Source organism: Scophthalmus maximus, chromosome 16, assembly GCF_022379125.1.
Source record: "Scophthalmus maximus strain ysfricsl-2021 chromosome 16, ASM2237912v1, whole genome shotgun sequence".
Classification (NCBI taxonomy): Eukaryota; Metazoa; Chordata; class Actinopteri; order Pleuronectiformes; family Scophthalmidae; genus Scophthalmus; species Scophthalmus maximus.
In genome coordinates, this window is record NC_061530.1 from 6,484,545 (window position 1) to 6,500,767 (window position 16,223).

Here is a 16,223-nt window from a genome sequence, read left to right on the forward strand (position 1 = left end):
TCCTCTCAGGCAACAGCCCATTGGCTGCGGAACGGAGAGACTGATCAGACAAAAATGTGTTTGTGTGTGTAAGAGAGAGAGGGAGGGAGATGGGCAGTGTGTCTACATCAACTGGAGGGATAGTGAGGGGCTCGGGGAATGTTTTTGATAAAGTGAGGTTTTTGCCAATTAAAAGGGATTGTGTCATATTATTGAGGACAAACTTACTTTTTCACTGGTGCAGCCAAATGATGCCTCAAGCTAAATGAAGATTTTGTGTGTGCGTGTGTGTGTGTGTGTATGTGTGTGTGTGTGTGTGTGTGTGTGTGTGTGTGCGTGTAATAAAGGTGTGGTAACACCACCACCTGTAAGTGGAACACCTGTTGGCTGTTCACTTTTTCAGTCTATATTTGCACTAAATGCTTACATCAGCATGCTAACATGTTCACGGTAACAATGCTAGCACACTGATGCATAAACTGTATATAAAAACAAACACTGTCACTGGGTCCAGAAAGTGGGGCTAATGTGCCTAATCTTGCCTACAACCTGTATTCTCTGGAATCACCAGCAGAGGGCGACTCCAGTGGTTGCAAAAAGAAGCCTGTTTCTATAGAAGTCTATGAGAAAATGACTTGATTTATAAGGTCAGTAAACAATTTCCTGAAGAGTTCATGGTCTCTTCAATACAGCATGATGTTCATTTGTAAGTTATGGTCTCATTTAGAGTAACATGGACGATAAAGCACCGTATTCATTGGGGCATGGATACGGAGTGATTGACGGCTGGTACCATTCAATTGGCTCATGGTTGCAGGTGTTGGTGGTCATGCAGTGGACAAGCTCTCAGTCAGGCCACACCCTCTGCTCCTTCAAATATGGTTACGTCTTTCAAAAAACAAAACTAAATGGCGCTGGACAAAATAATAAACTTGAGGCTTGAAAACAGAAGTTGACAACCCAATGGGTCATGTCACGGTGGTGTGCTGATGTTTACCATGTTAACCATCTTCCTTTATGGCATTGATATTTTAATATCAGCTAATTACACACCACACCAAGGTATCCAGCTGAGGCTGAAGGAAATGTCCATAGTTTTGATTATTCATTTTAGTGGTGAAGGTGAATACTCTGGTACCAAAATGGAGCAATTTAAATGACATAAGGGGCTTAATGTATGTAATGAGGCATGATGAAGACTTTGAGACTATTATGGTTTATGATGAGACCACGATGGAGCCTGTTGATCATCATACTGACTGAGAAAGAAACCAGCAGCATCATACTGTGATGACGCCTTGCAGCATGGTTTGCCCTGGAGGGCTAGTGATGGTAGACAGTAACATGAATTAATCAAAATACTGAAAACGCGAGGAGAAAAAACAGCTTTAACACTTAACATTGTTGGCATTCATAGCAGTAAAATGAAATGTGATCAATTGTTTATAAAATAATTTAATGTAATTGTGACAAGAGGTGTTTATCATAACCATCATTACAAAATGCTTTACTATATTGTTACTGATGATTTGTTTAAACAGCAACCTTCACCTATGGGACGCAGGAGGAGTTGCTGAATACAATTAACACTTAAACACACATTTGCTCACATCTACGATACATTGTGCAATAACCCAGTTATTAAATGTTATATATTGCATATACATGCTTAATAGGGGCAACTACAGAACAGTGCTGAACACATTTGATATAAAACAAAAATCTATAGACCCAATGACAAAGGAAATGAATGATGATATGATGTAAGAGGGTCTGCTGACCTCCTGGCTCTCTGCAGCCTGGTGCTCAGTCATAATCTGCTCTGCAAATGAGCAATGAAGCACAAATCTCATCATCCCATCGAAGCAGATTAATCTGACAACAGCCAAACTACTGCCTGGATTCACACAACATCCACAGCGTCCTCTATCTGCCCCACATTTCTCCAGTTTCTCCTCCACCTGCTGTAGTTTCGAATTACAGTCTATCTTGTGTATGGGCTGCAGTTATAACAATTTATGTCAAAACACTCTTGTGACAGTCACCTCTACCAACAATCACCCAGTTATTTTATTCATAAACATTTGCTGCCTTCCACTTCCTGCCACTTTCCTGCATTCATTGAGTTTATGTGCTGATACAGGTCTGACCTCTTTCTTTCTCTTGCCTGTGGGGAGGATAGCTGTGTGTGTGTGTGTGTGGGAATAAACCTTGCAGTGGTTAAAACTGATCCACTTGCCAACCGTGATACATACCAAGTACATGGAGTTTCAATGACTGGGCTCATAATGGTGCAACTGCTTATAGAACTTTATCCACACATAAATTGATGTCTAACATCTGAAAACATCATGAATATGCAACGGAATACACAACTGTCTAAGTAATAGGAGAAAGAATGGGGTGACATTTGGGAAAGTCAGGCTAAGACTACCAATATTCAAGGTCCCGGAGAGAAAATAACGTGCTACTTTGTGACTCCACGGTTGAATTTGAATCACTGGGGTTATCAGAGACGGGACACATAACAACGAAGCTAACTTCACAGAGATATTTGAACACAGTGGTTTTGAACACAAACAGTAAAGCGCAGTGTGGTCGTTCTCACCGTGTTCTGGCTTGTGTGCCTGTGCCGGTGTCTGAGGCCTCTGCTGGTGTCATGGCATGTTGGTGTTTGGTTCGCTCTAGATGCTCCATGTAGCTGTGGATCATCTGGAAAGTATCGGACAAACGCCAAGTCAGGGGATCAGCAGTGATACAAGACAGTCGCTTTGCGAGCTGAATGACATACAGCAGAGCGTGCACGCGTTTATATACACATCTTTTACATATTCACATTTTTGGGTTCTACTAAGTTGTTACCAGACTACAGCATGTTTGATTATAAATGGTCATGAGAACATCTTAAACTGTCTGGTTACTATGGTCACTCACATATTAAGTCTATGTTGTCCAGGCACAGCTGTGACAGTCAGATTCACAATAAACAATGCAAATGTATTAATGGGGTGTGTGTGTGTGTGTGTGTGTGTGTGTGTGTGTGTGTGTGTGTGTGTGTGTGTGTGTGTGTGTGTGTGTGTGTGTGTGTGTGTGTGTGTGTGTGTGTGTGTGTGTGTGTGTGTGTGTGTGTGTGTGTGTGTGAGACAGTTTTTATTTGACTCGCAGCAGTTGGCTGCTGAAGCCTGACAGGGTTGTTTGGCCGCCGAGGCATCTGTTAGTGATACAGAATGGATAACGCGGAACGAAGGCTCAGCAGAAACATAGCTCATGTTCAGATACTTCATGTTTAATCATCTAAACCTCAACTAAACATCCCTTTATAAATATTGTGACATTGTGTGCAAACTGAGTAAAGAGGCAACAAGTGATTCATTCTCATTTCATTTATACCTCCCTCGACTCCACTTCAGAGGTATTTGAAAAGCTCTTTGGGAGAATTATTGACCACAATCAAAGTTACCAGGTAATAAACTGTGCCCAGGTAAGTTCATTCTGAGCTGACGTCCTACTGGTCACTATAATACAAGTTCTTTATACCTTTCCACAGATATGCCTTGCTTTGGCTTCAGTTTCTTCCTTTATCTGCAGTGTGAAGACCTCCCTCGCTTCACCTCGTTTTTATTTTCCTATCCCAACCCAGCTCACCTCAGTGTGTCTCTGATGAAGAGTATTATACTCCTTTTTGAGCTCCGCTTCTCTCTCGTCAAGTCTGCTAACTGGATGAGAAAGGACATCAATTACTCACAAGTTCGCACGACAGTCAAGCAACAGGATTGCATTTCAGATTAACTTATAAGAAACTTTGTCTTAAAAATACACACATATGTTATATGAATCAACGTGATGAATAATTTATCAAAACACGTTTATGGCTTTTCATGTGCTGATAGAGGAATTACATGGTGTAATTACATATTAGTGCCAGGAGAGGGCCAGTATGCATCGGCACGGCCCCCAACGCTCCCCCCACCCACACCAGCACCAAATGAAGCCTGGGCGAAATTATTAGATCATTATTTAAATGACTTTATCACATTTCAGTCCATGTGCTTTGTAATCATAAAACTCCCAAAGTCACGTCAAGAGGAAGAATGGTCTTCTTTAAAACTTTCGATATTAGTCAAACTAATTTAAGCTGCATAAAGTAAATTTTTATGTTTACAACCAAAGTGAATAAAAAAAAAAGGAGATCAACAGACCTAACTACGGAGCAATCGTCGGTCTCATATCCAGCCAGTAGACGGCACATTGCTGATTCCATTGTTTGTGACTCTCAGGTGGTCATTTGTATTCAAGAGTCCGCAGAGTGCTATTCAAATACCAGCCATGAAAATTTCACTCTCACTAAACATTCTTTGCGATCCGCAAACAGTTGATGCAGCTAATGCACACAACCTTCCATTCTTCATGCTTAATGCATGGCAGCACAGGTCCAAGTCAAAATTAGCGCTTTCCTCTGGTGTTAACAAGACTCACTTACAGAACATGAAAGAAAGTCACCACCTACGTGGAGAACAACATTTCCCCCGGCAGCTGCATGGAATGATTGGAACTGTTAGTCAGAGTGCTTATGAGGGGGCTGACAGAGGAACTAGAAGTAACAGAGTGGAGCAGAAATAACTCAGGTCAGATATAGAGGTGTGTAGAGTACAAGGAAGTGATGCTGAAGTAAACGGTCCCACATTAAAAGCCTGAACATTGATGTGAAAAAAAATATCACATTACATTGAAGTGCTTGTTCTGGAAGGAGTGCTAAACCTGGGTTAGATTCAAACCATCATTTGAGGTGGACTAGTGATAGTTTGGGCGTCGCCACGCTGATTCAACACTAAACAGCGCTGAAATTTGATAAGGAGTATTTCTGTGTATCGGAGATCCCAGAACCCAAGGTGACTTGTTTCGTCTTACCCAAAATTTATGATGGAAAGATAGTTTATAAGATATCTGAGAAACTGTGGCCTTTTTTTCCAATCTTTATCTGCTGCTCGGCTAATCAATTAATCAGTTAATAATGTCATCTCTATGCCCAAGCTCAAGTTGCTTTTTACCACCCACATCCCCCTAAATGGTATCATTCTGTACAGTCAGATATCTAATAAGAAAAAAGCATAAACACAAAAAGATGATGTTTATAGGGCTGGACTGTGTGTGTGTGTGTGTGTGTGTGTGTGTGTGTGTGTGAGTGTGCATGTGTTGCACTAACATGATTAAACACAGCTTTGTGAGGCCAATTCAGTCCACAAACATAATTACAGATAAAGAAAACTAACAAATAGAAAAAAGGGGAAGTGTCACATTGAAATTAAATAAAAAAGACATTTTGTTTTCAAAATTTGCCTTAGTATGCCCGAGGTGAATGTTGAGGCTGTGCGGTGGAACAATGAAAAAAAAAAAATCAGACACACACTGTCAACAGTGCAGTCATGTACACATCATGAGGGTTTTTGATGCCCTGGAAAGACAGCCAAACTTCAAAGAAGACTATACTGTCCCATTACATTTCAAACTTGTTTCCTACTTTCGAAAAACAAATACGGGCCAGAGTATCTTTTAGGTGTTTAGTTATTTGTATAATCTTGAAACATACAAAAAAAAAATTACAGGTCAACCCTGTGCTCCCCCCTGTTACTCCTTGACCTTTTTCTCAGCTCGGGACCCGTTTGGTCTTTTTCCACTACAGCTCATTTATCAGACTTGGCAGGCAAACACCCAAAGTGTTGTACTAATGGCATTTATTCAGTGGGGAAGTGGAAGTCCATCTGGCCTCTGGCACATCAGGCTAACAAACAGTCACAAGACATGCAAAATGTCGATGCTGCTCACAGGGTCTGGTCTGTGTGTGTGCATGTGTGTGTGTGCGAGACTTATTATAATAAATTATAATTATAGCGTCAGTACAGTGAACCTTGTCACGGACGTACAATGTGATGGACTTACTCTGTTCTGCATAGTTTTTAGTTTTATGTTCTAGTTGGCGCGTGTGAGACTCCAACGTCACCAGTCGGCGCTGGAGGTCTTTCTTCTCGCCCTCCTGGGAATCTTCAAAGACGATGTACCTCTGCAGACAAAGATGGAGGAGAAACAGACATTTACTATCCATGCACTGACATGAGGACTGTAAGTGAAGGGCTGAGGATGTGTTTATGGCAGCAACAGGAGGCAGCATTGACACACCGACACCAGCATGCAAGCAGCCACTTCACATCAGCTGCGAATAGCCTTAGAAAAACATCACAATCTATGAAACAAAACTGTTAAAAGTGTGCATGAAAAAAAGAGTCTGGGCTGAAATGGATATGCGAGAGATGTCTCAAGCCACTAACCCACCTTGCTGCCCAAACTTAATCCATTTAATGTTGCGTCAACCACTGCTCCCTGATGTCAAATCATCCTTGGTGAATAGATTCATTCAGAAGAATCTTTAATAAGTTCAGGAAAGTGGGTCAAATAACAAGATAATGTGAGGAGAACTGGTAAACAAGGTCAAATGGGTTTAATATTGCTGGAACACTTTAGGGGGAGGGCGATTATCGGCACTACATTCACCATTGTTATGGTTATCGGTATCTGCCATTTTCAAGCCGATCTGCCTATTTGCCGATAAGATAATTTCCTGTTTGGCTCCAATGCAGCCGCAGTCACCAATTTCTGAACTTCAACGACATAATAATGCTGCTGATAGCTCCCCGCTATTTTTTTGTTAAGGTCATGTTGAAAGGTTCTATGAATTAAACATATACTTTAAGGCATTACAACAAAGTTTTGTATCAACAGTTTGTGTTATTCTAAATTTTTGACACCTTTTGACCCTTTTTTTAATGCAGACCAATATTGGATTCAAATATCGGTTATGGGTCCCTTCGATTAGTAATAACCAATATCAGTATCAGCCCTGAAAAAGACATATCGGTCAACCCCTACTCAAAATACAGAATGAAAAAGTGAAAGTCGTGTGACTTATCAGAGACTGAATATGCCACATTCTGTAGATATGACTTGAACATCTTTTATCATTTGTAATAATGTTAATATATATTCAGTATTGAAAAGAAAATGTGAACTGGGGTGAAACAACTTTTTTCATTCCTGACTAATCTGGTCATGATTTTCTTGAGAAGTCAAGGTCTAAGGTCAACCAGTAAGCATTCTATTTTTTTGCTTTAAGCATATTTAGCACTTTCTAATTAGCTGGAGGATGGCACTCAAAGTCAGGGGATTGCCAAAGTTAAGGCAATTCCTCCTGAGGGGGAGCTTTAATGTCTGTACCAGATTTAATGTCAGTTCATGCAAAATACCCCTGGACCAAATGTTTATGTCCTGGTGAATGTTTCAGGGGAGAGGTCAGGGCTGCGTATAGTATATGTTAGTTAAAATTAGGCCACGGATTCAATATACTTAAATTTAACTTTATTTATCCCTATAATGGCAACTGACATGAGTTGGCATGAGTGAATACAACTGAAAGTGGAAACGCTGAATCTTTATGACACTAATAAAAACAGAGTACGTATGTGGATCTGTCACATCATGGCTGATTGCTTACTATTTCGGCTTAACACAAGGTCCGTATGAGCACATAGCGATTCCACTGACACTGTCATCCATGAACTGTTAGCATGTCTACAAATGCCAAGATTTCACTAGTGCCTTCTTACATGTGAATATTTTCTGGTTTTCTAGGATAGTTTAACTTCAGATTTTGTTGAAGACAAAACAAGACATTACACAACACATAAGCTTGAACTCAGCAGACCAATATTGGTGCAAAAGAAAAAAGAAACAGTTAGATGCATGCCCCTATTCCCTGACCTGACAGTATATGTATCAGCTGACTTTTGACAACGTGAAAGGCTTTAACCTAGATTTATGAAAATAACAATGAATGCGTCTTTGTTGCTGTCTTGGTTGGTTTGATTGTGTTTTTTATGAGCCCCATCGTTGATACCTCAGCTGATCAGCTGACTCAAGTGTCTCATAACAGGCGGAGCGTTTTTATCCCTGTAAACATTCAGTCTTGTGACGTGGGTGCACACTGTGGATAGAGGCCATGTGGTCAGGCCCTGGGCGGGCTATAGAAGTCATCTACAGGGAGATGGGGATCACCTGAGCGCCGCGTTACAAGCAACCTCTTCTTTATACGTGAGTCACATTGAGATTAAAAAAGGTGTCTAACAAAAGGGGTTTCTACAAGATGCCTTTGTGAACTCTGCCTAAAAACTAAGCCTGTTTTGTTGCTGTTGCCCCCCCACATTTTATTTTAAGCACAATCCACTCATTGACTGGTTAAGATGTTTTTTCTCCCACTTTGGGCTCAATGTATTTCAGTGTAGACCATTGTGACATTAATCATCCTTCATTGTTGTTCAATAAGGAGCATCCTACCAACTGAGGAATTGGTAGTGAAGCAGCATTTCCCGTGTAAATCTTCTAAGCACGTAGCATTGGCCGCTACTACCAATGGCTGGGCTCATGGCACACATGAATTGCAGTAACACAAAGACAAAATAAATGAAGTTACAGGTAGAGCTGCAACAGTTAATGGATCACTAAATTAATCGCAAACTATTAACTGAATCAATTAATCGGTTGAAGTATCTTTTATGGGAAAAAAAGTCAAAATTCTCTGATTTCAGCTTCTTAAATGTGAATATTTTCTGGTTTCTTTGCTCCTCTGTGACAGTAAACAGAACATATTTGGTGTGTGGACAAAACAAAACATCATCTTTGCGTTTGGGAAAAACAATCAACATTTTTCACCATTTTATGACATTTTATGGACCCAAAAACTAATCGATTAATCGAGAAAATAACGAACAGATTAATCAATTATGAAAATAATCGTTAGTTGCAGCCCTAGTTACAGGCCTCGGTTTCTGATCATTTTAAAATGCTAACTACACATTTAGGTGGAGAAGTTGGAGAAACTCCTTAGACCATTAACCGTAAAAGATACACTACTTAACACCATGAAAGACTGGGCTATAGTGTTATGGATGACACATGCCTGCAGCCCCTCCTACAATATCAACGCATTCTTGAGAACAGCTCCCAACATCTTCCCTTCTCGTCCTGCAGCTCATCATATGACCCAGGAGGGAGGCTTGTGCATATGACAATGCTGGAGAGAATAAATGTTGCAGCGTTTTAACGTCCACCTCTTCCCCCTGCGCTGCACACACAAGGCTCCCTTTGTGAGTGCCAGCACACATTCTCATACACACAAACTCATGTGGCTGCAGCACAAGTGCGAGAGAGAGACACACACAAACGCTGACACACAGATCCACTGTATTAGCACTCAACTGACAGAGTGAAATCCACTCCTTTTGAGTGTTTTTGGCTGTGGGTTGCTACTGGGATATTTGAGGAAACCAGGGTGTGTATGGTCATGGTCACCAGACAAAGTAGACTGACTGAAGAACCCTTGCAGTGTGTCTTGTAGGATAGGAACATTATAATGACATGGTTAATAAGATGGATGTAATAAGGCCACAGCCATTTTGATGAGATTTTATAAGCCTGCTGCAATCAAGAGACTTACTATTAGTGATTGGCTGGAGGCTTGGTTTATCACAAACTTGCAGCTGCGGATAAACATGGTGGCTGTTGCAGTGGTCAAATAAAAAAGATACTCTGGCGGCATCCACACTACTACGTTTTAATTTCAAAAAGCAACATTGTTGCTACTGTGATGGAAAAATTGACGTGAGTGCCTTAGGTGTCTTAAGCAGAAGTATTTATTACAGGAGGAGCTCAATATTCAGGGGATTTCTGGTTCGTACAAAGATTAAAAAAGTGTCAGTGCGTGATGCCCAAAAACCCTCCCGTTCCCGGTCAGTGTGGTGTATTCAACTCTCAGAATCATTACGTCATTATACAGATAGAATGGCTTCTTAGAATCAGGATCTCTAAACTATAATCTAAGACTATGCCGCTCAGAGGCAGTGACCTGACCTGCCAAAGATAAGATGGCCTCGCACAGTGGACTAAGCACAGTCTTTTACACAGGAGAAGAGAAAATTAGCTACGTTCAGGCCTGCTGTCAACACTATTCCGTTATTACCATGCAGAGTTCAACGTACGTAACATCAAATGTAAAGAGGAAAGTGAGTGTGCTGGTATAGCAGGCCTTTTCTCATCATGTATTTGACAAATAGGGTCTATTATTATTATTATTATTACTATCATTACCATAATAAATATCATGACACAGCAGTGACAAGGAAATTAGATGATGAGATGATTGAATAAAATATTGAACTATAAATGAGATTAGGCATGTTTTGAACAGGCAATGTACTAATGATGAGATAAGTGAAAACTCTGCAGACGTGATGGTGGTGCTACAGGAAATGTCAGGGGATCCCCAAAGCCTTAGGATACATCCTCATGGAATCATGAATGTCTCCTGGCTATGCTGCAGTGTGTAACCATGACACTATCTTCTAACAGATTTATTAAATGGTAATTATTGATGATGATCAATTAGCCGGCACTCTATCTGAGAGGCCTGTTGTCCTCTGCAGGTCAGCAGATAACCATCAATGGACAAGAACTGAGTGAAGGGCCGCCCCCCCCCCCCCACAAGAATTTCCTGCCTTGCCTTTTCCTCTCCACTGCTCATACTACGAGGAGGTATTCCGCTGGACTTGGAGCAGTGAAAAGCAGGGCTCATGCAATGTTTTTGTTTGGTAAGTCCAAATGAGAAGCTTAATAACCAAGTTTGTGCCAGGCTACTCATTTGCCTCCTTTGAGCTGCTTTGGTATTGGGGGAAACTTTCAATTTAAGCAGTCCCAGCTTGTTGTGACTTCCTTTCATTTATGTGACAGTTGAACCATGTGATTTGCAACAGCAGGCCTTTTCTCATCATGTATTTGACAAATAGGGTCTATTATTATTAGTATTATTATTATTATTTTTAGTATCATTACCATAATAAATATCATGACACATATCTCTCATAATTTATCCACCATTCATATTTTAATAACTGATTATTATTTCCTTTAGCTCCTTTAGTGCTACTTTGTTTGTATTTTAAATGAATGTCTTACATTGGGAAGCTCACCTGACAAGCCCCTATGGGTATTTTTGGCTTCCCCTGCACATTTCAGTTATTAGGGTCCAAGCGCCGACCAGCAGGAGGCTGGCGAAGGCCCTCTTTGTTTTATTTTTTATATTTCACTTTATACTGTATGTATCTTGTTCCTCTTTTTACTGATCTATTATGTATTTTCTTATGTGCAATAAAATAAAAATATGTGTGAGTGGGCCTTCCAAGCAGCAATGAGGATATAGCCACACTTGAATCTGATGATAGTTTTGGGTTCTTTGAGTCAGACCTGATCAAACCACACCATCAATCAAAAACAGAGAGTTTTCTAGTATTAAACTATACTAACTAAGTGTGCTTTTCCGTTTTCACTAAATGATGTTCTTTTTTTATTCACCCTTTCTGTTTATGCATTTGATTGTTAGGTAATTGCCGTGTTGTATTTGTTTGAATAAATTGTATTTAATGAATGTGTGGATGACTTCTTAAAACCATTATCAAAATTAAACGTTAACATGCCCCTCATCATTATCGAGTGCTTGGTCTGATGTCTGAGCTTGTTCACTTATTCTTTGATCAAATATTTACTGATATACACCAAAAAAAAATAAAGTCACACCCTGCGCATTTATCAGGGTCCCTCTGGTACAGTCACATCTAACTATAGCCATAAATGTCAAATCCTGAACTGGGACGGTTCACTCAAGTTCCTCCGCTGACATGCAGAGACGCTGACCTCTCCTTTAAAGAGGATGTGGAGTCAAGGGACTCGACCTAATGACATCATCTGGCAGACAATACAACTGATCGCACCAGTACGAAAGCGGAGTGGCTTCCTGACTGAGGTATTTAACACACACTAACCAGAGGGAGGAAGACTACTGAGCCCATAACATGCCAATGGAAACTCCCATGTGCACTGCTCTACCAAAAGCTGTAGCAACATGTCATGACATGACATCAATTATTAACACTCTGCTTTGTGACCTGTTGCGCTTGTCATTCAACATTTAAGTGTCAAGTCGAATGTCAACAACCAGGAGAATACGGAGGAGCGGCTAAAAAAGTCCATGTGCACAAATATCATACTCTGTGATGTTTAAAACTTGATATTTATTGGCTTGTTTATTCGTTTGAACTTTGAAAATGTATGCTGCTACAAGGTTTTGGTCTGTAATATTTTAATCCTGTTTCCAGTCTAAACAACGTTGGCCACCACTGATTTAGCTGGGATTACAAGCGTAACAGGGCTGGAAAAAATAATAAGGCAGATTAAGTGCAAACCCCCTGCAGCCGTTCAGGTTGTTAATGATTGAAAGAGTGTGTGTGTGTGTGTGTGTGTGTGTGTGTGTGTGTGTGTGTGTGTGTGTGTGTGTGTGTGTGTGTGTGTGTGTGTGTGTGTGTGTGTGTGTGTGTGTGTGTGTGTGTGTGTGTGTGTGTGTGGTGGTGGGGGGGGGGGGTTTAACGCCCCAATATAAGGACCAGGGAGGATTAAGAGAAGGGGTGCTGTGTGTTAGAGCTCTAAAAGCAGAATAACACGACTAAATTAATTTTCCTATTGGAATCTTGGATCTCAAATTCCGTTTGGTTTTATTCTGTTCGAGGTGCAGTTAATATTTTGTGCTTTCTTATAAAAGTCTGAAGTGAGCAGAAAAGAACAATGCATAGACGCAAGGTTTTCTACATGAACCTGACATAATACATGTCACAGACCAACAGCGGTGACTTGCTTCAGATTTTAACCTTGACAACTGTAATCAAAGGATGTTTGGAACAGTGACCAAGCAGCCAGACCTTAAACTGACGCAGCATCAGTCATCCAAACCACATCCAACATAGTACTTTCAAAACAAAAGCATACAAATACAAGAACCTGAATAAAGTTTGGTCAGGTCAATATATGAACTTGCCAGTACAGGACAGAGAGTTCATTAACTAACTTGGCTCCTGTCAGTTCATTTCTTTCAAGGAGCTCCTCAGGATGTCTTGATGTGAATTTATTTTTACACCTTAGCCACTGTCTTCTAGTTTAACTATAACTGAAACCCTGTTTTGAAAATCTGTGTTGAAAGACTAAAAGACCATTTGTATTGAGAATGTGTTATTTAATGATTCCTCTGAGAGTTGCATAAGTAACTACGCACTCTTATTATGCGTGTCAGTTCATTTCTATTTGTTTGTTTGTTTTAACCTTGTCATTCTAAAGATGTCCTTTCCTTTTGATTTATACAACCAGTCCTTTGTATCGGAGATCAACAGTTTGTCTTTATCACTTGTATCATCATCTTCTTTCGTATGTGAGAACCTACTTGGCAGTAAACATGATTCTGATCTATCCTAGCCTTGTCACTGCGGGGAAGTTTTTGTTATGGTTATGGCACTGTGCTGGAGTCACTCTTACGTCTGTGGACAAGAGGGAAGTCATTACTCAGTAACATACTCACTCATAGCCAACAATAGCTATCGAAGGGTGTGAGGGGAAAAGTGGAGGCATGCGTGTGCAGGAGCACAGCTGAGTACTGATAGTCCAGCAGGAGATAAAAACAACAACATCCATCTCATCGGTGTGCCTGTTGCGGGCCATGGATTTAGCACATGCCTAGTGTCTGTGAATCCAAGATTTATGGCACAGTGAGGAGAAAAGTTGACGACACGACTGTGAAGAGGAGGAATTAAGCGGGAAAGTCACAAAACAGGGGTGTTGAGGAATTTTCGTCTTTCCTCCCAGAGAAACTCTAAAGATGAGTCTTCTCAGACACTAAGCAAGGTCGTCTCATCTGTGTCAAGCCCAAACAATCATTGAGCAGCGGAAGTCTCTCTCTCTCGAGGTCTCATAGTCGCGGGGCGATGACCACATAACTCTAAACTAAATACACTACAGAGACCGGGGAATGGCAGACTATCTTGGGACGCCGAACACTGTGAACCTGTTGATCTGTGTAGCGAACCGGAAGTCTCCTCAATGTTGAGCCCTAACAACAAATACTTCTTTTCAAGACATCCGCGGTTTCCGTCTTTTGCTGATTCAGCATCCACTCCATCAATTATTCCATTTCAAGGGGCATCAAAATTAAGTTATCACAAAATCTAATTTTGCAAACGCTCCCAATTTAAAAAAAGAAAAAGAAAAGGAGAGACAGTAAAGCCTTGAAGACAACTCAGTGCTGTCATGTTTTTGGACAGTGGCACTTCTGCTACTGATATGACGGAAATTTAAAAAGGTGACTTTTATTCAGCGTCTCGACAATTTTTAAAGCAGCGCGGTGAAGTTTCATCTCAGATCAGTTGTCCTGCACTGTACAATAACGGACTTATGGTGGGCATCGTGCCACTGGAGCATCTCGCTGGGCTGCAGCGAGGGACAGGAGGCAGGTCACTACTGGGCAGGAGGCTGGATCCGATCACTGGGAGTCAGATGGGAGAGACACCGCCTCACAAACGAATCAGTAGCTGAGGCTTTCACACTGGGAGTCACCGATGAGTTACTGCAAGGTGAACCGCGACCGTGACTCCCGGAGATCAGCGTCCAAGGCGACGTGAAGGTCTGAGCCACGACACGTGGTCGTTCTTCAGCATTGTTGACATGTACGCTCCTCAGCTTTTCCTTTCTTTTTCCAAACTCAAAGAGACTCAACGCAGAAGAAGAAAACACACACACACACACACACACACACACACACACACACACACACACACACTGATTCTTTTTAACTACATTTCAAGTTTGCACATGGGGGGGGGGTTGATCCTTCTCTCAGCTGTTTCAAGAGTCTACAAGCAGTTTGTAAGGTGTATATTGATCTTCGAATGTGTGCTTCTGTGGAGTTTGCAAGCATGCCGAATGAAATAATAGGCTGTACGTTTCATATATATGCATTTGAATATCAGTTAACGAGGCCTGGCGTGAAGTTGTGGGCGACGCGACGCGGAATTCCGAGGTCTGGGAACGGGGTTCGGAGTTCGAAGCGCCGCGATGCGTTTTTTAATCTGCAATCCCGGGGGGGGGGGGGGGAGAGAACCAACCTCCTCTACGTGTCTCCGCAGAGCCTTCTCCCGCTCGTACTGGGTGACCAGCTGCTCGTTGTCCTCCTTCAGCAGCTCCAGCTCCACTTCGTGCTCCTGGTTGACGGAGAACACCGCGTCCAGGTTCTCCAGCACGGCGACGACGAGCGGCATCAGCTCCTTCACCACGTCCTCGTCGTACTTCTCGATGAGCCGCTCGAACTCGCGGTAGATGGAGCTGGCCAGGCCGGAGACGCGCTCGGACATCATGGCAGAGTTGCCCGAGTCGTCCTGGTACAACACGACGTCGTCCAGCTCCATTTTTCGACTCTCGCCGCCGCCTGCGCCCCTTCTCCTCCCGGCTAACGTCGACGAGCTAGCCGCGAGCCCTCAGCTGGCCGGAGGCTTGGTCCGCCCCGGTTACTTTAGGCGCACACAAAACTGTGTTTTCCTAACACATTGCTCGAGCGTTGTTCGTCGTACAGATGAGACACTGTACTTTACTTCAGCAGAAGAAGAAAACAACGTCTGTATTCCCGAGTCGTGTGGACGGCTGACTTTAGAGGGCAGGCTAGCCTCGCAGCTAGCAATAGTGAAAAGTCTTTACTTGGCTCCTGATTAGTTTCCCCTGTCCAACAGATGATCTCCCGCTGCTGCCTTCAAGTGCTGTCGGAAAGCTGGACGCGAACGCAGTTCAGCAACGAGTCCCCCGAAGTAAGTTAACGCCGCAGGAGTCACCTGATTCGTAATTCTGGTGGCATTAGAAGCGCGACTGTACACTAATGTAGCGGGTGGTACTGAAAAAAAACAGAATCGTTTCATCTGACCTGTTGCTCTCATAGTTTCTGCTGTGTGACGTTCAAGGGGGCGGAGAACAGCGTACACCAAGTGATTACATGGAAGTAATTTGCTGCTTCATATTCATTTAGCCCTACAGACGTTAAATATTAGTGGTGGTTCTTTAGCAGTTATATGTAAGGTCACAGGCAAACGTAGAAATATGTTTTTTGAGCCGTCTCTAAACGCTGCTGCGAACAATATCCGCACTGGAATTCACCGTGTCCGCGCTTTGACACAGGAGCGTACGAGCGTCACTTGAACATGTCATGTGTTTTTAGTGACGGGACGTCGCGGTTACGTCACATGCCAAAGGGGGCTGGAGAGAAAGAACTCTAACTAATCCATAGA

General features: G+C 42.1%; 1 protein-coding gene across 3 annotated transcripts in view; it reads right to left on the minus strand.

Moving 5' to 3' along the window:
- spag9b (sperm associated antigen 9b) overlaps positions 1–15,877 on the minus strand; it is a 34,773-nt gene extending 18,896 nt beyond the window's left edge. For 2 of the 3 annotated variants that reach the window (XM_035611716.2, XM_035611717.2), the window contains exons 1-4: positions 15,057–15,874; positions 5,917–6,037; positions 3,625–3,695; positions 2,588–2,691 (exon numbers count right to left, since the gene is read on the minus strand). In XM_035611716.2, coding sequence (XP_035467609.2) covers positions 2,588–2,691; positions 3,625–3,695; positions 5,917–6,037; positions 15,057–15,356 — 596 coding nt within the window. In that variant the 5' untranslated portion in view covers positions 15,357–15,874. Of the gene's footprint in view, positions 1–2,587; positions 2,692–3,624; positions 3,696–5,916; positions 6,038–15,056 lie in introns of all 3 variants that reach the window. The other variant, XM_035611718.2, reaches the window with a different exon arrangement.
- Positions 15,878–16,223: the final 346 nt, after the last annotated feature.